The sequence below is a fragment of the Athalia rosae genome, chromosome 5, assembly GCF_917208135.1.
Source record: "Athalia rosae chromosome 5, iyAthRosa1.1, whole genome shotgun sequence".
Classification (NCBI taxonomy): domain Eukaryota; kingdom Metazoa; phylum Arthropoda; class Insecta; order Hymenoptera; family Athaliidae; genus Athalia; species Athalia rosae.
Window position 1 is genome coordinate 16,945,442 of NC_064030.1, and position 23,595 is coordinate 16,969,036.

Below are 23,595 nucleotides of genomic sequence, written 5' to 3' on the forward strand. Positions count from 1 at the left end.
TCTCTCTCTCTCTCTCTCGGTGAAGAAGAAGAAAAAATAAAATAAAATAAAAATAAAAATAAAAATAAAACGGAGAAAAAATGTAACGCGCGGCGGGGGGGGGGGGCGCGAGGGCTGCACAAAGTACCGGAAAAAGGTAATAGATTGGATATCAGGGTGACTTTGGACGAATCACGTCAACTACAGTGTATATCCTGCAGGTTCAGGATACGAGACTTTTATCCTTTTTACTTTTGTGAATACGTGTGTATATGTATATGTATATATATATTTTTTTTCTTCTCTTCCTACGTAGATACGTATCACTCGTGTGTATATACACGTATACGTATACCTGCTCCCCGAGGTACTTTTAACGAAAAAAAATAAAAAAATAAAAAATAAAAAAAAATGGAAAAGTTGAAGGGAATTTTTTCCTTTCACCTTTTTTTCGAACCTTTCAACGACTACCGGAGGCTTTGACAAACGTTTTTTCATACGTGCACGCGTTTCGGTATAGAATTCGCTATTCCCCAAATATATATATATATATATATACACGTCGCGTACTCGATCAACAAGATCTCGTGTAAAAAATGAAAATTGCGAAAGATTCGAGATCAGAGATACGACTATCGGGCGAATACATTTTTTTTTCGGGGCGAGGAGAAGAAAGAAGGAAGGTAGACAGAAATTTTTATTAGGTATATATACCGTAATATATTTCGCACGGGGGAGAAAGATCTGAGGGGAAATCCGGTGGCTGAAATCTACTTTTGTACTCCATTTTATTTTTTCTGTTTTTTTTTTCTTTTCTCCGCGTCATGTACTCGTATTTCACGAGCTATAAATATATAGCGTACGACGATATTCATGTACGAAGCTCGATGTGAATATGTATATTTATTTATTTATTTTTTTTTCTTTTCCCTTCAAATTTTGGTTACCCCGAATTATTCAAAAGCCTCTTCGGGATTTTTCTTTTGTACGTATCGCATGTAAGTTGGGTAACATGTATTACATTATATTTATAATATATATATATGTAAGCGAAGGTTTCATGACCCGGATAAATTCGACGGGGAGATTTCCGGTCGTTAGGGGAAGCAGAAAAAAGGAGGAGGCGGAAAATAAAAAGAAAAAAAAAAAAAAAGAAAAATAACAAATGGAAAACCAGTAGTCTTTACGGAGTAATTGACATTTCAAAAGAATAAATAAAAATATCACAATAATATTTCAGATGCGGTGGAGATGTAGGGCGATGGAGTATACAAGTGTGTAACGCGTACCTATGTACGTACGTTTCAGTTGATTTAGGTCGAGACGATGAAAATTTCCGTTGCGGAAGTTTTTTCTTTTCTTACGCGATATACGATTTTCTCGGCGTTTAAGTTGTTCTTTTTATTTTCTAGTTTTCCATCACGTTCCTCCGATTCTCCGCTATGTAATATACCACTTCTTCAATTTTTTTCTTTCTCCTCTTCAACGGCGGTTTGTCTTTTTTTTCCTTTTTTCGCCGTCGAATTTTTAGGGGGAAAATAATCGGCGGAAAAACGCGCGCTAGGATCGCGTTTATCGGACGCCATCTTATCGCGCGAATGAAATCCAATCCACTTCATAACGTTACACGATTATTATAACCAATTTCGATAATCGATAATTCTTATGTAGCCGCGCGTTAAAGTCTCCGTAGAGTAGAACGAACTTTATTCGATTTCTACAATTTGCGAAAAATGCAAAATCTCCGCGCGGATTATCCGTCCGCGCGTATCCGCAACCCCAAAAATCATGAACGATCCGATACAAATTTGAGACAACGATCGACGAACTGACGAAATCTTTTTTTTTTTTTTTCGAAAATTTCACACCTCGCGGTCAGGAAAATAAACTGAAAAATATCGCCCGTCCGTTTCCTATTTCCTCTTTTCTCATCGGCCGTTCTCCGTTACACGTATACCCGTACACGTGTATAAACTTGACCGAAACAATGAATGGAAAAAAAAAAAAAAAACGCAAAAGAGAGAAATAAAGGTAGAAAGAAAGCAAAAAAAAAAAAAGTAGGAAAATGAAAAATGTACTTTTAATCTTCGCCTGGCCTGCAATCTCTCCGCATCACGGTGTATCCCCCTCCCCCCCCCCCCCCCCCCCTCCCCCGTTCGGCATGGCCTGGCTCATTATACATTTGGTTCTCTCAAGTGCATAATTTCTCTACGTATAGTCTCGCGTATGATGAGTTGCAGCGATGCAGGCTGCACAACTCGCGCACAGCTGCACACGCGGTGTGCACAGCCAGCCGAGTGGCCCGTGCCGTGCCGTGCCGTGCCGTGCATGTGCTTCTTACTACGAACCATGCGCCGCATCACCGACGGACTTTAATAGTAGTCTAGACTACCGTAGTTGCCGCCGCTTTTTCGAGTCGTGGTGTCTAAAAATCCGAGCGATTTTTTTTCCTATTTTTTTTCTATCTTTTTTTTTTCCGCTTCCACAATCGCTCCGAACACACACGCTTTATCTGTGTACCGAATGCGTCTGTTTTCCATCCTGTGCAGGCGACGCCCTTGAGGCTGAAAAGGAAACGAGCGGAGGAGGGTGAATTTTCCCCCCTCCCCCCCTCAATTTTCTCGTCCTCCTTTATTCCGAGTCGTAGAGAAAGAGAAAGAAACAGAAAAATTATTCTCAGCTGGCGCAAAAAATCTCGAGGATTACATTTGTATTACGTTGTGTGCATTGCGACGAACAACGGGCAACGAAATTTCGAACGACCTGCGATGAAGGAGAGAAAACTGAAAGGAGAATAGACGAAAGAAAATAAAATTGAAATAAAAAAAAACACGCCACTTCCATTTCGCCCGTGCAAACACACGTGCGTGCTTGTTTCGTAGTTTCGCAGCTTCCCCGTGTAAGACTAACGGTCCACAAGATACGGGCTAACTACGTCGGCCGACGATCCTTGTTTAAAAGAACGAAAAATATCGGGTTTTTCCGAAAAATGGAAAAAAAAATTCCGTCGACGGGGGGGGGGGGGGGAAGAAAAAAAAAAAAAGGTAACGAAAATTACCGGTGCACCGGACGAGCCGTCTGGAAAATTTTCCCACGCTGCACATACAGCATGCACGTATACGTGCATACGTATACGTGGTTATTTGTCCGATTTGAGAGAAGAAAAGAGAGAGAGAGAGAAAAGAAAAAAAGCGGTTTTTTTTTTCCCCCCCTTCCTTTTTTTCGTCGTCTCAGTGAAACGTGCGCGTGATAATGACGAACGAACGAACGAACGGGGGGTAGCCGAGAGAACGGAGAGCGCGAGCCGAGGACGAATACGCGGGTGACTAAATTAGCTACAGTCAATGTGGAGTTTTCAAGTTAGAACGAGTTATCGAGGAAACGATAACGCACAGCTCGCTCTTCGCTGACTCATGTGAACCGTCGTCCACGTGGTATTACAAACGCGGTGGTGTACAATACACACAAGTACGATACAGCTTCGTAATCACGAGCGTCCGGTGGTAGCCTTCGGCGTTCTTCATCTACGGATTTTTTCATTTTTCTTCGTTCCTTTTTTCTCGCTTTCCCTCCTCTTCGCCCGGGTATATCGCCGCGTACGATACACGCATGTCGTGTAAATCGGAGCGCGATTCGTTCTCACCGTTTTTTTTTTTTTTTTTTACACCGTCGAAAGTTTCCATCTCGACTCACCCGCCACCCCCACCCCCCCCCCCCCGGATTTTTCATTTCGACGACTGATCGATCAATTCTCGTTCCGCAGAAACTCCAAACTATCGCCGAAGATTTTTGCGGCCTGGACGTCAACACCCCGTTGGGTGGCCAGGACCCCATTGCCGCTCTGCCCGTTCTGCCCTTCGAGGAACATCTTACGGCCGTGGCGGCGACGTCGACGGGCGATTACACCGTCGTTTTTGTCGGCACCAGTAAAGGACATCTCAAAAAAGTGAGTTTAATCGTTCTTTTTCTTCTCCTCCTCCCCTCCCCCCCCAATTTTTTTTTTTTTTTTTTTTTTCACCTCCCTCAAATAACAGGTTGCAGTGCGCGTCACGTGCGCATAGATTTTTTTTCTTTCGACGAGAGTGAGGAGAGACAGAGAGAGAGAGAGAGAGAGGGAGTGAGAGAGAGAATGAAAGGAGAGAAGGGAAAAAAGGAGAGAAAGGGAGACTCTCCGGAACGCGAGCGTGCACCTAAATTATACCAAGGACGGTGTTTCTTATCTCTCGCATTCATAACGGTATGTATAAAAAGCCATTGAACCGAAGGATCCATAAAATTCAAAATGCTCCGAGCGGACAATCGATCAATTTTTCTGGGCCAACGAAGCACTTTGCTCTGGGTTAAGGATAATAATAACTATAATGATAATAATAATAACGATAATAATAATGATAATAACGACGACGAGCATATTAGACCCCGTAAGCCTCGACGATAAAAAAGCAAAAGAAAGGAGAACCTGAAAGAGAGAAGAATATAGAAAAGAACGAGTAAATTATTGAGAGTAAAGTATATAATATGCACATAGGTAGGAAAGAGATACTATATACATACTCTACATACATACATATTTTATTTCACATAGAGATATATATATATATATATATATTTTAGGAAGGATTCTTCATGAATTTTAATATTATAATATGATACGCGAGCTTCTTCCTAAAATATACCACACATGCATACAATGGTACATATTTTATATCCAACGTAAATTTATATACCTCATCTATCGTTGCATGTATATTTATATATATATGTACATTTATTTTTTGTCATCTCTTTTCCTTTCAACGTACGCAGTGCAGCGGAAATCACGTGAAACGAAAAGAAGAGAAAAAAGAGAAGTGAAAAGGATGAGAAAAAAAAAAATTGGAAATCAAAATCGTCGCTGATTTCGTTTACCTGGAGGGTGGTGTGTTGTACGGGGTAAAGTAATTCGTTACAGTTGCAGATGGGATAGGTGTACACACAGAGACGCGCCTATAGAGATCGTCGGTTATTCGGAACTGGAGCCGAATGCTGTTGAAAAGTTAGTTTACGTAGCGAGTAAATGGGAACGGAATAAAACAAAGACGGCGGACGTGTCTCTCTGTGTAAATTTTATAACGGGCGTACGATTTCGAACGACAAAAGCTAAATAATATCTTCGTTCGGTTAACCGCGGTGTATAATTGAACAATTAGAGAAGAGGAGACGATGCGAGTATGCTACGAAATTCCTGTATCACATCTGAATCGTTCTGTTCCTCTTTTTGTTTTTTGTATTTTTTTGTTACTCGAAAATTTTTACAACCAGAAGAGAGAAAAATGGAAAATTCTTCGAGGAAAGTAAAAATAGAATTTCCTTTTTTTTTTTGCATATTGGTACAGAAAAATGTCGATAGATTTTCAAATATTCGTACACCCTGTATAACGCTACGTGCAAATGCGTATAGTTATATCTCCACTCTGCACTCTATATTATTTTTCTTTTTTTTTCTATTTTTTTTTTCTATTTTTTTTTGTTTTTTTTCTCTTCCAGTTTTATAAACGAACTGCAGAAACGAATTGCCAGATTTTAGTCAACTCGCGCACACACATGTACGCGGAGAGAGAGACACATGAATTCGCAGTTACCGGTCGAACGACTAATTACATTAATTGAACATTTACTCACTCAAACGTAAATCGTACCACTGTACCAGGCGACGTAGGTAGCGATTTTCTCTGTGTGTATTTACACGTTTGTATACGTGTGCAGTAGGTACACAGTCGCACATCGTATTTGTTGACCATTTACACACCGTGCAGTTGATGATACGTCGCGCTAAATTCTTTGACGAAAATTTTGGTTTTCTCCATTCCGCTGCCGCTGTACGCGCAGCGGCGATCTTCTTCGCGTATACATTTCGGTGTTTGTATTATGCGAGATAAATGGATTTATATTCATTGGATAATACCTGTAATTCATACGGTTAAAATAGCGATGGTGAAATTTATCTTTTTCGGATAATAAAATAAACGTCCCATCTACGTACGTACATACATACGTATGCGTTGTATGTACATACATTTGTACCGTACATATAATTAAGTTAAATTGTGAACTGTACAAACGTAGATGCGTATTTAATGCGCTTTTGTATCGAATTTCGATGCTCGACTGCAACGGTTTTTTTTTGTTTTTTTTTAACGAACATCAATAACATTTAATACCGGATATAAATCTCATTTAGGATTTAATGTATAATCTGCAACGTGTACCGGAATCAATTAATGATATTTTTTTTTTTTCTTTGGTTTTTCAATCCATTCTTCTGTTGTTCTTCGATCAATAAATTTACGTGCGTGTGTGCGTATCGGTGCTCAAAAATTGTACGAATTTCTACATCTGAAAAATATTTTCAAAAATAGAGAACAAAAGATTTTTCAAAACGGTTCTTTCTTTTTTGTTTCTTTGGTTTTTTTTTTTTCTCCTACAACGAACGGTTGAAATGGCGACAGAAAAAGGAGGAAAAGAGCGAATGAAAAATATGGGAACGAGAAAATAAATGAAAAAAAAGAAAAAAAAAAATCCCATTCCGGGCAATTTGATATGGGAACGTGGACAATAAAGAATTTTTAGTTTAAATATTTTTTTTTTGCATTCCTTTTCCGTACACGCGTACACTCGACGACGTGTGCGTGTGCGTAGTACAACAAAAATTGAGTTTGAAAATTCAATTTACCATTCCGGTTTTATCGATTTAATTTTTATACGTATACAAACGCGCACGTATGCGCGTTATTTACACCTGCGTGGATATAATATGTATGTACATGGTTCACGTAAAATTCGTCTAAACTTTTTCTAATAAATCACAAATTTTTTTTTCTTTCCCTTGTTTTTTCTTTTTTTTTTTTTTCTTTACGTAGGTATATTCCCTTTTTCGTTCCCTTTTTTTCGCCAAAGCTTTTGAGCCCGGTTTACGCGTTTACTACCCACAGTCAATCGCCGCACCTATAGCCACGCGGTCGGTCTTTTTACACTTTTAAGCTTTCGCCGTGCACCAGACGACGCCCAAAAAAAGTGGTATGAGGTAGTAGGAGGTCGTCTCAAAGTCGAACTTCGTACGTACCGTTGGAATAAAATAGAAGTGAATTTAAAGATGTAAAAAAAGACGAAGAAAGAAGGACAAAAAAAAAAACTACAATTTTTTGGTTAAAACAAAGCTTCTTTTTCCTTCTTTTTTCTCTGAGAAAAAAAAAAAGTCGACTCTGTTGTATGACGCCGTATAGGACGTGTACGCAAAGTTGAAATTTACAACACATACGCACGTAAGGTACGATTGATCGAAGGCTAATATCTGCAAAGTTTTACGATAAATTCGCGACTCTCCTTACTTTTTTTAAGTTCTTTCCTTTTCGTTCCTAGATGTTTTTCGAATATTTACGATATGTGCATCGAAAAAAAAAAAAAAAAAAAAATCGCGCACCTGTATAGAACAAACGCAAAAGCGAAAGAAAAATATATTTTTCTTCGTCTCGAGATATCGTAAAAATCGGATCCGGATGTGAATCCGTATAATGTACGATGATGCATGTGTGCGTATATCGTATATAGTACGTAAAATTTTATGGTAATATTTTATCCGCGATAACGTATATATATATATATGTATGCACGTAACGTACATATGTGTATGTAAATACGTATTCACCTCATATGCACAACTCGCGCGTCGTTTGGCTCCAAAGTAAATAAATAATTCGAAAGCCATAAGAGACGCACGCGAACGGGCGCCAGATGTACGGCAAATTATACTTTCATTTTATCCCAACAGCTACGCGTATATGTACCGTATCCACACGTATGTACATATATAGGTATATAGGTATATAGACATATGTATATAAATATATACCCGGCTAATGTTTCGACAAAATTTATTATTACATTTACAAAACACGCTTAACTTTTGCCCACGCCGCCAACGCGCGTTTGCATTTCTGCTTGTTGTCGCCGTTGCTACCGCTGTTGCTGGAAACGACAAATTATTTAGAGAATTTTTTTCCCTCTCAAAGAAACGAAACGAGGAAGAAAATTTCCCTTTCTTTATCCGAAATTTTTGCCAACCCTTTTTCTCAAATCGATCCAATTTTATCTGGATCTCAATTATTTTTCCCCACGTACCCAACGTAATCGTTTTTTTCTTTTTTTTTGTCGTATTTTTAATTGAGATTTTTGAAAACTATATTTTTTTTTTTTACACTCTTAATTAATGACCTAATCAAGTTCTCAGGTAATTCTCACACCTTTTAGAATTGTTTAATTGCGTTAACGTGGAAAAAAAAGAAAAAGAAAACGCGGACCGAGTGGGTTAAAAAAATTTGTACATTTTTTTATTTTCGACGCGTTGGAATTCCCATTTAACGGAAAATTCGTCGTAGTTCCACGTGTACGGATCGGGGAAGATCGTGCGGAGGTACCTAGGTTGGTGTACGATATAATTACAGTAATGAGACAAGAAATGAAAATGAGAGAAGAAGTAAGAAGAGACGAAAGAAGAGGCGATGGAATGGAATGAAAATGGAAGGGAATAAAATGCGCCGGTGTGTTGAGAGAGTACGCTGTACCTACGGCGTGCCTAATTGTCCCCGGGACACACGGCCACCAGCAGCTCGGCAAGGATAGTTCAGAGAGGGCTGCCTAGAAAGGGCCAGAGTACCGTTAAAGGTGAGGAGAGAACTTCGTGATTCTAGTTGCCCAGGAACCAACTCTTAACTGCAACAGCAGAAGCAACAGCGGCAGCGGCAGCGAACTGAAAAGAAGAAGAAGAAGAAGAAGAAGACGAAGAAGAGGCCTGGCTGGGAATAATCGCGTTGGTCTTCTTTTCTATCCATAGTATATTGTACCTTTTTCACGTCCGTGAAGTGTGCTGTACATAATCTATAGTTGTATGGAATATCATATACCACTATACATTACCATATAACGCCCTTTTACGTGAGATTTAGATCTACAATATGCCGCGGCTGGAGGTAGTCGCGACCGGACGAACGATTTCTTCGAGCTTCAATATTCCCCCCCTCGGCTTATTTAGGACGCCTCGAGTTTTATGCGAGTTAAATTTTTTCGCGCCCTACCTCTCCGGTACGAAAAAAAAAAATAAAATAAACAAATTACAGTAGCGAGCGTTTCATTGCTCGTTATCTCAACGGTGTTCCAGATCGGGCACTCGTCGTCACCTTCGTCGCCCAGAACTTCTGAAATCTACGAGCCGATCGTAGAAAAGCGGAGACAAAAAAAAAAGAAGAAAAACTCCACCAAAGGTGGAATTAGTATTGGGAGACCGTCGACCGAGTTTCTTACTCCATTATGTTACGTATAGGGCCTGGGAAATATTCTTGAAGAGGCTGCATCTATAGTCCTTACATTTTGTGTATATATGTAGTCACATATTTACATAGGAATACATATATATATATGTTAAGTGTGAATATAGTATCTCATGAGAAAGTTTCGAATGCATATATGTATAGCGGTCGTACACCGGTACAGGGTATACACTCAGGTATAGAGAAATATTAATGTACGTATGTAAGGTGAAGGGATAAGAAAAAACGGAAGAAGAAAATAAGAGACGGACAGACAGAAGCTTTTGATGCACTGATTCCGTATCGCGCTTTATTCGGTTGCGGTAAATGGAAGAAGATTCTTTTTTCTCTATTCTTCTTACTCACCGCACGACGCGCGACGCTGGGTCAGTGCCATTTATACACTATCTGACTTTTATCTCGCGTTGCGGTGAAGTTGGTTTGATAACTTCGAATCTCGAACTTCCTGTTTTTCTCCTAATTATCGATTGCTCACTTTGTTTAAGGAAATACGACCGTTTTTTCCTTCTCTCTCTCTCTCCCTTTCGGCTCATCTTCATACCTCGTGATTAATCGAGCCCATTCTGATTAAAAACGATCTTATCACTGGCTGACTAACGATGATTACGCGGAAAAGTAGATTTTCCGTCTACGCGTCTATCGGACCACGTTCCATGCCAAATTCGACCTGGATTACTCACTTTCTCTCGGTCGGATCTCAGAATTTTTTTTATCATTTTTCTTTTGCGTTACAAAAGAACAAAAAAAAAAAAAAAAAATGGCATCCGATTACCTAGTTCAAGAACTTCGGATTACTTATCTGTCTTCCGATTCTTTGATTTTACATATTTCTTTCTTTCTCGTCTCTCCGTTCTTTCGTATCTCGTTGCGGATAAAAATATTTCCACGTCAATTCTCGGTACACATAAATATGAACGAAAAAGAGACGAATAAAAAAAAATTATTCGTCACGACGACCGGTGTACAGGGAGGGATATAATATACACGCATGTACTGTACATACGGCATACGTAATGACACATACGTGTAACACGTGACTACATATAGGTAATTCATGTTAAAATCCTTGACAACTCATAGAAAATAAATGCGAACTTTGTTTCCAGATAATAGCATTCGTATACACCGTGCTATGTGCACGTGTATATATGTACAATGATTACAGTTGATTCACACACAATGCGAGCAAACTCGACCGGGGATATGAGAAATTATAACGAGTGATTTCTTCGTTTTTTTTTTTTTATTTTTTTTTTCTCTCTCTTTAATTCCAATTATTTTGTGCCGTCATTTTTTGTCCACCGACAATGACGATTCGATCTTTCGCAGAGGAGAGAAAAAAAAAAGTGGGAATTTTACGACTACGTTGAAAATCGCCCGAGTTATGTACGATTAGATCATATTCCAGTTATTATGCTATACAGCTTCGGTCTAACTTTATTCACCGATAAGAAATCATTATTATTATTATCATTGGTATCGTTTGAAATTTTTCTACAGAGTTCTCCGCAGACTGCAGACGCTTTAATTTTCGGTTTTAAATCAAGATACATAATTAAATAGACGTAGACCATTATAAATATATATATATATATATATATATATGGTATACTACAGACTTCGAGCGTATAGGAATCTATTGTACATATATTAAAAGTTTAACTTCTAACTCACTAATCTACGCGATGACGATAATACTCTTACGAGGGTATTAAAATAGCCGGAATGCCCGTCGATTGATCAAACGAATTGTTATTATAAATTATGTTTATAGCCATAAGGATATAAACATGATCGTGTTGCCGTATACCGTTAATTACCATTATACACCAGAGTCCATAAATTTTTTTTTCCTTACTTCATACGTTATTGTTCTTTTCTTCGATTAATTTTTTCTTGAAAATTTTTAACTTCTTTTTCGATTTTCTTTTCCTTTTTTTTTTTTTTTTTTTTTTTTTTTTCTGTCTTTTGCTTTTCTTCACACAGAACCACTAGACATTTATATTTATATGCGGACGTATCAAGCGCGCCATAATTTATCACATGACCTTATCCATCGGGATAGCTTCTCACTGATTCTATGAACGCAGATGGGTTCATTGGGTTATAAATTAACCGATGAATCTCTATACGGTTAGGTACCTACCCCGAAACCATCAAGCATTTTTTCCTTTTCTTTTCTCTATTCCTTTTCTTCTTTCAAATATTTTCTCCTCTTTATTTTTCTTCTTCTTTTTCATTTCTACATTTTTTATTATTAATCTTATAATTTTCTTTTATAATTATGCAACACATTTATAATCTCTCTATCTCTCTCTCTATTTTTCTCCTTCTCTCTATCACGTAGACCAATTATTGGATGAATATATAAAACTGAGAGGGAACAAAGAGAAATAAAAATATAACGAGATAAAACAAGCGTGTATGAAATTGAACCGAATATATTTTTGTACCAATTTTTAAAAACTATTATCATTAGTGTTATTATTATTATCGTTTATATCATCCCTTAGACCCCCAGGGGTGGAAAAAATTAGATACTCGAAATTTCCGCTTTCAAATATTTATTAAACGCTATGTTATTGTACACATATATATATATATATATGGTGTACGTTATTGTTTGTTGAAGGAAAATATCGGGGAACGGGAAAAGAGAAAAACCAAACAAATAAAATATCGTATTTAATTATAACTTCCTTTGTTTGCACTTGTAATAGCGTGCATCGTATTTTATTGTTATTACTATTATTTTGTTTGCGGTTTTCTTTATCATTTGCGGAGGATAATGTAATTTGGAAAAAGGTGAATTTCGTCTTTCCTTTTTGCGTTCTATTTATAAAACTCGGGAGGAACGTAAGAAGGAAATCGTAGGCGGGTCTGACCAATGACGTCTCGTCCACTTAACGCACGTTTAGGGCAATAAAACTTACTTATACTTACTTCTCTTCCCCTTTGGGCTACTACTTACACCCCCCCCCCCCCCCCCCCCCCCCCGTAAAAAGTAAAAGAAAGAAAACACCCAAGAGCTACTTTACTACTACCAAGTTGTCAATTAACATTAAACACGCGTTAGTCCTATACGGTTAATCGTAAATCTCTAAATGTGATCGATACTCTCTCTCTCTCTCTCTCTCTCTCTCTCTATGCTCTCTGAACTACATAATACCGTTGCCATTAGGTTTACCTTCGCCAATCCTAATCCCCTTAGACTCCAACTATTTTCTACCCTGAAAACAGACCCTTAAGGCGTAAATATCCTCTCGAAAGGGGTCGATATTGTATACGCATTTATATACCTTTCTAAATAATGGCAAATCTGAATTATCTGCACTGATAATATTATGTCGTTTTTATATCATCTCAGGGAGAGAGAGAAAAAAAATAATGAACCTATTTTATTATTTATCCTCATTTCATGAATATTAATTTTTTGTTATATTCTCTTTACCCAGGTCGTCGTCGAGACAGCAACGTCGGCGATGAAGTACGGTGATCTTGTAGTGGACGCTGATTCACCGGTGAATTCTGATCTTCATTTCGACTCGCAGTTGATGCATTTGTACGTGATGACGCAGCAGAAAGTATCGAAAGTCAAAGTACAGGAATGCTCGGTTTACAAAACTTGTTGGGACTGTCTGGGAGCTAAGGATCCTTACTGCGGCTGGTGTTCGCTTGAAAATAAATGCAATTTGAGAAGCGATTGTCAGGATGCGGCGAGCGATCCGCTGTACTGGATATCGTACAAGAGCGGAAGATGCACGACAATAGCCAGCGTTACACCTAATCAACTTCAAAGAACCACGGCTAGGACTCTGGATCTGGTTATTGAAAATCTACCGACATTATCCGGACAATTTTTATGCGCCTTCTCGGCACTCGACAAAACACTCATAACGAATGCGACGAGGAAATCCTATGGCGTTAATTGCACAACACCGAGGACCGATCTTTTGCCATCTATTCCTCAATCGCATCATCATTTCACCGCCAAATTATCCGTCAGAATGACCAGTGGTCCCGATTTGGTTGCTACGAATTTCACATTCTTCGATTGCAATACGTACAGCTCTTGTACGCAGTGCGTTTCCTCGAGTTTTCCTTGCGACTGGTGCGTCGACGGACACAGATGTACTCACGACACCGCCGAGAATTGTCGCAACGATATTTTGGTCACCGGAGTCAGCGTGAGTGAATTCATTTGTATTCCCGTTTTTATTACGGTGCTTTTTAGTTTCTTTCTACGCGGCAAATCCCCGATCTCTTTCATTACGTTCGTTCGTTACTTTTGCAGAGAATCGGTCCCAGCTACAGAAGTGGACCTGGATTTTGTCCGACATTGAACGCAACCGATTCCGAAGAGATTCTAGTGTCGTCTGGTATTAAGAAGAATATTCGTGTCAAAGTTCATATCATAGGGGTAAGCGTGTCACGAATATGTAATTTATTACTTCGACGCAAGCCTAATAATATCCTGCGATTACTTTTGTAGTCTACTCTAGATTATTCCAATGACAATGTTCTCTACTGTCTAGGGAACAACTCCTCCTACCGACAGCGCGGCACTGTGTAGATTACTCACTCTCCCCTCTTTAACAACGAAAGTTTTCAAAGAATCTTCAATTACAATTAGCAAATGCACCCTTTTCAATGAACTTTACATCCTGGCTTTTGTGTACTCCTCGCTAACCCTCGGTGTATCCGTTCTTCATTCCCTTTGACAGAAACCTCGGTCACTCAATTCGTCGTGGAATTTATTTCATCTCCCCTTTTCTCTCAACGTTCCCATGACTTTTTGAATCGTATGAAAAATGCCGGGAAAATATTTTACAAATCACATACTCCACTCGTTGCGATTTTCTGCTAAACATGGTTTTTCTTCATTCACATTTTTCAGCAATTCATCGTCCAGACAAGATTTGTCTGCCAGTTTAACATCGAGGGACGAGTCAGCAGCATGAATGCTCAACTTTTGGGAGACACGATTTACTGTGACCCTACGGAGTTCTCTTACACATCTAGAGCACCCAACATCACCGTTCCATTCGCTGTGATATGGGGTGGCTCGAAACCTTTGGATAATCCTGACAACATTCACGTTGTCATCTATCGATGTAGGGACATGGCTGACAACTGCGGTATGTGCATGGCCCTTGCGATGAAGTACGGATGTGGTTGGTGCCAAAGTTCAGACAAATGTGAGGTCAAGGATCAGTGCGACAAGGGGACAGGAGTTTGGCTCGACAGAAATCAGACTTGCCCAAATCCTGTAATTCATTCCTTCGAACCCCAATTGGGACCTTGGGAAGGAGGAACTAATATCACCATACAAGGCATAAACTTGGGAAAAACTTTTGCCGATATTTATGCAGGTGTTTCAATAGCTGGACTATCCTGTCAGCCTTACCCAGAACTGTATATAAAGACGAAACAAATCGTATGCAGAGTGGACGGACCTGGAACACGCGGGACCAGAAAGGGACCGGTCATAGTTAAGATAGAGGATTTCAGAGGGTACTCGAAAAATAACTTTGAATTTGTGGATCCCGTTATCGAATCCATTTCTCCGAAGTACGGACCTCGCAGCGGCGGAACTGTCATCAGAATAACCGGACGTCACATGAACGCAGGTAGCAGAATAGAAGCTTCCATAGACAACCTTCCTTGCTCCATAATAAGCGCGGAGGCGAACGAAACGCTTTGCATGACGAGCGCGAGCAATAAAACTCGTAGCGGTATTCTGCGAATGATGTTCGACGGAGGAACCAGAGAATACAACGGCGTCTTTGAGTACGTAGACGACCCGACCATCGAAAGTGTAGGAAGTGGAGAAGCGGGGCAGACGAAATTCCCGAAGGCAATACCGGCCGGAGGTATCAAAATAGCGGTGACAGGAAAAAATCTGGGCTTCATACAGAACCCGCAGATGTACGTTTACTACGACGACAAGATGTTCGTGTCTCAGTGCGCGATATTCACCCATACAAATATGATTTGTAATTCTCCGACGATCGAAGTTCCCGAGGGTATTTTCGCAGAGGACGAACTCCCGTTGTCACTCGAGTACGGATTCAGAATGGATAACGTCACCGGTGTGCAGAATCTCTCGGCCCATTTGAGCAATAATTTCCTACTCTTCCCCAATCCGATCTACGAAGTATTCGACGAGGAAGTCAAGTATTACAAGAGCGACTACCTCACCATTAACGGACAACACTTGGACCAGGCTTGTCAGGAGTCGGACGTCATAGTGCAAATCGGTAACTCGTTCTGCAACGTCACATCTGTATCTAGACAGCAGCTCACTTGCAGGCCTCCCCCCGTTCAGCCACCGGCACTTGACTCGGAGGGACTTCCAAAGCCAGAACTTCCAGAGGTCATCGTTGTTGTCGGGGGAACCCTCAGATACGTGATAGGAAAGATGAGCTACGCTTCCCCGGCTGGGCTCAACGGGTCGTTGTCAAAGCCTGCGATGTACGGAGTTTCAGCGGCCATTGTTATACTCCTCTTCATATTCACCGCATTCCTTGTAGCCTATCGTAGAAAATCTACGGAAAGCAATCGGGTGCTCAAGAACATGCAAGAGCAAATGGATATCTTGGAGCTCAGGGTGGCCGCCGAATGCAAAGAAGCATTTGCCGAACTCCAAACCGAAATGACTGATCTAACCGGTGATCTCACGAGCGGGGGAATTCCGTTCCTGGACTACAGGGCCTACGCGATGAAGATATTATTCCCCAACATCGACGATCATGTCGTCCTGCAGAGAGAGAGGCCTGAACTCATGCAGAAAGAAAAAGGTCTAAGACTGTTCGGGCAGCTAATTATGAATAAAACTTTCTTATTGCTTTTCATCAGAACTCTTGAGAGTAACAGATACTTTTCTATGAGAGATCGCGTGAACGTCGCTAGTCTTATAATGGTAACTCTACAAAGCAAAATGGAGTACTGCACCGACATACTGAAGACTCTCCTCGCGGAACTCATAGAAAAATGCATGGAGGGTAAAAGTCATCCCAAACTCCTTTTGAGGCGGTAGGTACCTCTGCAGTTCAAAACTAATTTTCACACTCATTTCGTTATGTCGCATTTTCACTCCCCCAAATTTCAGGACCGAAAGTGTTGCCGAGAAAATGCTCTCCGCATGGTTCACCTTCTTACTGTACAAATTCTTGAGAGAATGCGCGGGCGAACCACTGTACATGTTGTTCAGAGGAATGAAACAACAGGTTGACAAGGGACCTGTTGACGCCATAACTTCGGAGGCTCGCTACTCTTTGTCGGAGGAAAAATTGATCCGCCAATCGATCGACTTCAAGGCAATCGTGAGTTTGAAATTAACGAGAACTGTTTTCCCCATCGTCCGTGAGACCTGTCGATTTTTATCGCGAAATTTTTCCAGACCGCTTACGTGTCGATCTCCCAGCAAACGGTGTTCGTCGGCGGTTTGGATCCAAACACCGAAAATGTCGCGGTTAAAGTTTTAGACTGCGATACGATTTCGCAAGTAAAAGAAAAGGCGTTGGACACGATATACCGAGCGACTCCCTACAGTCAGAGACCCCGAAAGGATGACTTGGATCTCGGTAAGTGGAAGGGAAAATCCCAATAGCATTGGAACCCCTACGGATGATTATATTGAAATGACTTTTTTCCGTTCGTTAAATCTAGAATGGCGCACCGGCACTTCGGGTAGACTCATTCTCTACGACGACGATTCCACGACAAAGGCTGAGGGTGATTGGAAAAAGAGGAATACCTTGAATCACTACAGAGTACCCGATGGCGCTTCGCTCAATTTAGTCTCCAAACAGTCATCGCTCTACAATATATCAATACTTTCAGAAAAAACCGACAAATCCCACAAGTACGAGACGCTGAATTTAGGCAAATTTAGCTCCGCCAGTCCGCCCTTGTCTCGCGCAACTTCGCCGCTCAACCACGACCACGACAGCGGAACCAAATACTGGCATCTCGTCAAACATCACGACACAGATGCCCAGAAAGAGGGGGAGCGCGGGAACAAAATGGTATCAGAAATTTACCTCACAAGGTTACTCGCTACCAAGGGTACTTTGCAGAAATTTGTCGACGATTTGTTCGAGACCATATTCAGCACCGCCCATCGGGGGTCGGCCCTTCCTCTGGCTATAAAATACATGTTTGATTTCCTCGACGATCAAGCGTTACACCATGGCATATCAGACCCTGAAGTTGTTCACACGTGGAAGAGCAACTCGCTTCCTCTCAGATTCTGGGTAAACCTTATAAAAAATCCCAACTTTGTATTCGATATTCATAAATCCAACATCGTTGATTCCTGTTTGTCCGTCGTCGCGCAAACCTTCATGGACAGTTGTTCCACGTCGGATCACAGATTAGGTAATTACCGAAACCGATCGATCGAATCGATCTACATTCCGAAAAGTTTGTTAAACCTTCGTTATTTTATCGTATCGCAGGTAAGGACTCGCCGAGCTCCAAGCTCTTATACGCAAAAGACATTCCAGGGTACAAAGAATGGGTGGATCGATATTATTCCGATATTAAAATAATGCCAGCGATCTCCGATCAAGACATGAACGCTATGCTCGCCGAAGAATCTAGAGTGAGTATTTCCGATATCGTTCAAAATAAAAATGAATCGTCCGATAGTTTATGAAAAAATATTTATTTATTTTTCTTGTACACAGCTTCACGCGACAGAGTTCAATACAAATTGTGCCCTCTACGAGCTCTACACGTACGCGGTAAAGTATAACGAACAGTTGATCGTCACATTGGAAGAGGATGAATTTTCACAAAAACAAAGGCTCGCGTACAAACTGGAACAAGTGCACAACATAATGGCGGCCGAAGGGAATCCCTGATGCCTGTCTAACCACGTCAATAATTCAACTTACACATCTCGTCAGGATTTGCCGTGCTGAGTTGTATTGAATAGGTATTAAATTGAATTAAACGATAATCACGAACAATTCCAGGTTATAATCACCTGCCATGATTATCCCGTTCTTGATCACGAGGATTCATAGGCCGGAACCTGCAGTGTCTTATCGTCACGGGATGATCTAAAAAGGTAAAGATAAAATTTCATTCCGATTCCCAAATTACCAAGTACCAAGAAAAAAAAAAAAAAATAATTGAAAATTAAAGGAAGGAAAATATTAATAAATGAAGTGGGAGAGACGCCTAGGTCTCTGCGTACATAATCTGATACGCATTATATTCGATGTGCGTGCACAGGTTATGACAATGAAAATGAGTCGAGAAAGTTATCAGTAATTAATTGTGTACAGATTGAGAGTACGCCCAATGTAAATAACACGATGCGAGTAAGGTATTACAAATTAAATTGAGAAATACTTATCCGAGACTCATCGATCGTAATGCCAATTTTCATGACGAGGGGGGAAAAGCTCAACCCGAACTGATGTGAATAAAGTTTTGTCGCTGTCCCCCCCCAGAAATATAATTGGATCGGTAACACGTTTCAATAAATGTATGCTTATAACGCGAGCAAAAGGAAAAGAAAAGAAAGGAAAAAAAACTATCTAATAAGTAATTATAATAAATATTATAAATTAATTAATTGATTATTTAATTAATTAACAAATGTTGTATATGTGTAAAACAATTTTAAACGTAATGAAAAAAAAAAACAAAAAGAGGTAAGGCAAACGAACGAAAAGCTAAGAAAATAAAAAACGAAAAAAAATCATTTTGGACGCGATGAACTGATCTATATATATATATAGTATAAATATATGAATATATATAAGTATACATACTATTATCATATAATTAAATAGTACATAAATAATAAGTAATCAATTGATTTTAACGAAGAAACATTTCCATCCACCGCTATTAACTGAGACAACAATTTCATTTTTTTAATTCTTTCCTACTATTATTCTATTTTATATATATATATATTTTTTTTTTCTATAAAAATCATTTATTATAAATTTATTTTTCCGTTTTTGTTCCTGTGTTATTACCTATAATTTTTTTTCTTCTTTTTACAAAATAAATAAATACATTTACGAAGAAAAAAAAAAATATACATTAAAACTAATCGTTTTTTTTTTTTTCTCTGTCGTCGTCGATATTTAAAAAAGAAGAAAAAAATGTATGAACTGAGATTTTAAGGTTTACAATTAATGAAAATAATAATAATAATAACAATAACAATTGATATAATGGTAATTAATATTTCTACGTATTATACAGCAAAACGAAAAATGAACAAAAAGAAGAAAAAAGAGAAACCGAAACGAAACACACACGCAAACTATACACGAACAACGTCTGTTACAAACTACCCTTTACCGTATCGCCGTACAAAAGATAGAACAAACAACAAAACGAACAAATAAAAAAATCGAACGAAAGGAAATGGAGGCAAAAATAGAAATGAAAAAGAAAAAACAATTAATAAATTAGAAAACAATTAAAACGCAATGTGTATGCATACGTACAACATAATATTCATAAATTCTATATACATATGTATATAGTATATACTTATACATATACATTATAGGATATTTCTCACATGTGTTTTTAAATATGTATACATCTATTTATGTACGAAGAAGAAAACAAAAAATGAAACAAAACAGAATAAGAAGATGACGAAGAATAAAGGGGGAAAAATATGAATAAACAATATTATCCGATGATGATGTAATATGTGTTTGCCTGCAGTTCGGGAATTCAATAAATTAAATTCAATTAAATTAAAGTAAATTAAATTAAAAAAAAAGGAAGAATAATAATAATACTAATAATAATAATTGATAGGAATTAGATAAGAAATTAATTATAACTACGATGATGATTATTATAACATGATATTATATTAAAAAATTATCGTGACGGTGTTGCTAATTTTCTATGAAAGTTCTCGAAGGACGGGTAATAGATCTTTATATATACATATAAATATGTATGAAATTTATGTATGTATGTATGTACGTATTACTATACATAGGATAGGAAAAAAGCAAAAAAAAAAAAAGAGAAAAAGAGAAAAAAGAAAAGAAGAGTAACATCCAAAAACCAAAAACTAGAAAAGAAAAAAAAAATGGTAAAAAACAACTACTCCACAAGAACAACAAATTAAATCACATCCAAGCAATGGAAAACAGACTGTGTATTTAGGTAAATATCTATAGCTATGTAAACAATTATTATTAATTATAAATATTAAAATGGACTTAAGACCGCGCGCGCGAGGTCATCCTAAGAACAAAAAAAAGCAAAAAAAAAAATTCTTAATAACAATATCGATGTTTGGAGACGGTTGTGTTGAGTGTGCGTGCTTCCCTATCAAATTCCTAGTCCCAATTGAGTAAAAATCATTGTAATCGACACCCCTGTCCCCACCTTCATCCTTCCCTTATCGCCAACATTTCCATTTCTGCCTCATAAGAAAAGGGAAAGAAAAAGAAAAACACATAAGTATATCCTTATCGTCATTCCTCATTTGTCAATTGTCATATATATACATACATATATATACATACATATATACAAATATATATATATATATGTATAAATATGAATATAAATATGAGAAGCAAGGAGAAAAAAAAAATTAAAACGAAACCGAACGAAAGGGAGGAAAAAACCATGAACGTCATTTGCCATTTGTAATTCGCCATTTGTCATATCGTCATTAAAATAATAATAATCATTAAAATAATAATAATAATGATAATAATAATAACGATAATATCATAACGTGGGTATAATATAATGATAATTATAATATACGTCAATCATATTCGTCATTCGTCATTATCGTAATTCGTCATTTGTGTCCTGATATCAATGATAATGATAATAATAATTAATAATAAATATATCCACATTTCACACCCCCATGATGACCCATCTCACCCCTATTTCCCCACGAGATATTTCTTTGATAGACGATATTATATGATTGAAAAAAAAGAAAGAAAAAAAACCATTTCGTGCCACTTTCCTCCTCGATATATTTATATTACACATACTATATATGCTTCAACGCCTCCGTCGTCATGTTGTAACATTCTCTAATCATTGTAATGTATATATATATATATATTTATAAATAAATAAATATATATATATATATATTTATATTATATATGTTAATAACGAAAAACCAAGTATGAAACAGAAAAGAAAAGCAGAAAAAGAGGTAAAAGGAGAAAAAAATTAGGGAGAAAGATAAAGAAAATAAAAAAAAAATGGAAAAAGTAAACGAACTTAAAAAACGAAAAAAAAATTAATAAATGAATAATAATAACTTACTACAAAAAATAAACTCTGATCACTGTTGAGTATTGTCTGATTGTGTAACGCATTGATAATTTTTGAATGAAAAAAACAAAAAAAGAAAAAAAAACCACTATGTACATGTATATAAATATTACCCTATATAGTTCATATAAATACGTCTATATAATTGTGTGATTGGCAGTGTGTGTCGTTTAACCATATATTTTTTTATTGAATTCGATCTTTTTTCTCTTACCAAGATCAATTTTCTTTCGTTCACTTTTTCTTTCGATTTCTCCTCACCTAAAACTCTCTGTTACCTGTATTAGGTATACATATATTTACGAACACTGTATAATACATGAATTGATAATCATTAATTAATGTAAAATTATTATCGTTGTTATTATTATTATCATAATTATTATTGTTGTTGTTGCTGTTGTTGTTGTTATTATTATTATTACTGAAACAAAAAGGGAAAACGAAGCACGAGCAAAAAGGGAATGAAGATGAAGAAGAAAATGAAGAAAAAAACAGATCCCTGTACATAGCGTGAATGTTTTTATTACAAAAGTTTATTTATTACATGACGCGTATATGGATGCTTCACAACCATAATTGGCGTAACCCACAGAAATGAAACGTGCGCAGCTCACCTTGATAATTAATCATACAGAATTGCAGCTAATCATTTAAGATGATTAAACAAAAATTCAATGAACTTTTAGGATTAAAAACCCTCATGGTCGCTCAACGACCATCGACCCGAATAATACTAGAAGAAAATTTGTGGGTTACGTTCTTCTGGTTCCTAGCTATCCGTATGAATAACTTTTTTCTTATTTATATAGTTAGATAATAATTATACCAAGTGATTGAAAAATTGGGTAAACAAAACCATAAAAAATAAAAATGAATAAATGAACGAATAAGAAAGAAAAACAGATTACACCTCTCTGTACATCTGTAAAATTGATGGAGAAAAAAAAAAAATAATGCTAATAATGATAGTAACAATAATAATAACGACAATGATATTAATCTGATAAAGAAAAGGGGATTAAATATAATACCTGCGATTGGAAAGGTGGAAACATGAGAAAAAGGAAATTTAATAGAAAACAAAAAGAATGTGAACTCTATCACATATATATAAATATATGTGTATATTTATATATATGGCATATATGTATAAATATATATATAAATATAACGTGAATGTGTGTTGTGTTTTACGCAAGTGTGTCAATTTGATGTGCAAGTATATACATATATGTATAAATAACTATACTTATACGTATGTATATGTATATAATATATATTGTCAGTGGAGAAAGTATTTATTGCTCAAAAGAAACAAACAAAATAATAATAATAATAATAATGATCGTAATAATAATTTATTGTTAATCATAATGATAATAATAATTGTAATAATTAAAAATAACGAAAATGAACGAACATTAACAAGGAGAGGGCAGGGGGGAAGATTGAAACGAAAGAATAAAAAATCAATTAATGTACGTGGGTAAGAAAACATATAATAAGTAAAATTTGAATTGAGAAAGAAATTAAAAAAATTAACAGCATCAAACAGACGACCACAAGTTCAAAGAATAAACGACATATTACGGAACGCTGTTATGTAAATTATGATTATACACTCGAAGGCAAAGTAAATAAAGAAATAAAGAAATTAATGTGAACAAAATTACATGAAACGAAAGAAAGAAAATCTAATTTCCGCTTCGGATTATCGGTCGATGTATATTGTGGGCTTGCCGTTTGTAGTCTTTAGTCTGCTGAGAGAACAAAAAGAAAAAGGAAAGAAAAAACAAAATAAAATAAAAACTCCGAACGAAATTGCGTGTATACCTAATTAAAAAAACTCGATTATAGAAAATAGAAGAACAATAAAATAAATTAAAATAGAATAAAAAAAGTAAAAAGAAACCAACCGACGACGACGAAATAA

General features: G+C 37.3%; 1 protein-coding gene across 4 annotated transcripts in view; it reads left to right on the forward strand.

The window, feature by feature from the left end:
* The window catches only part of LOC105687352 (plexin-A2), a 46,053-nt gene extending 26,737 nt beyond the window's left edge, over positions 1–19,316 (forward strand). For all 4 annotated transcript variants that reach the window (XM_012402942.3, XM_020853151.2, XM_048656005.1 and 1 more), the window contains 9 exons: positions 3,743–3,925; positions 12,797–13,528; positions 13,636–13,761; positions 14,239–16,376; positions 16,453–16,666; positions 16,744–16,927; positions 17,013–17,723; positions 17,804–17,949; positions 18,035–19,316. In XM_012402942.3, coding sequence (XP_012258365.2) covers positions 3,743–3,925; positions 12,797–13,528; positions 13,636–13,761; positions 14,239–16,376; positions 16,453–16,666; positions 16,744–16,927; positions 17,013–17,723; positions 17,804–17,949; positions 18,035–18,211 — 4,611 coding nt within the window. In that variant the 3' untranslated portion in view covers positions 18,212–19,316. The remainder of the gene's footprint in view (positions 1–3,742; positions 3,926–12,796; positions 13,529–13,635; positions 13,762–14,238; positions 16,377–16,452; positions 16,667–16,743; positions 16,928–17,012; positions 17,724–17,803; positions 17,950–18,034) is intronic.
* The last annotated feature ends 4,279 nt before the right edge of the window (positions 19,317–23,595 follow it).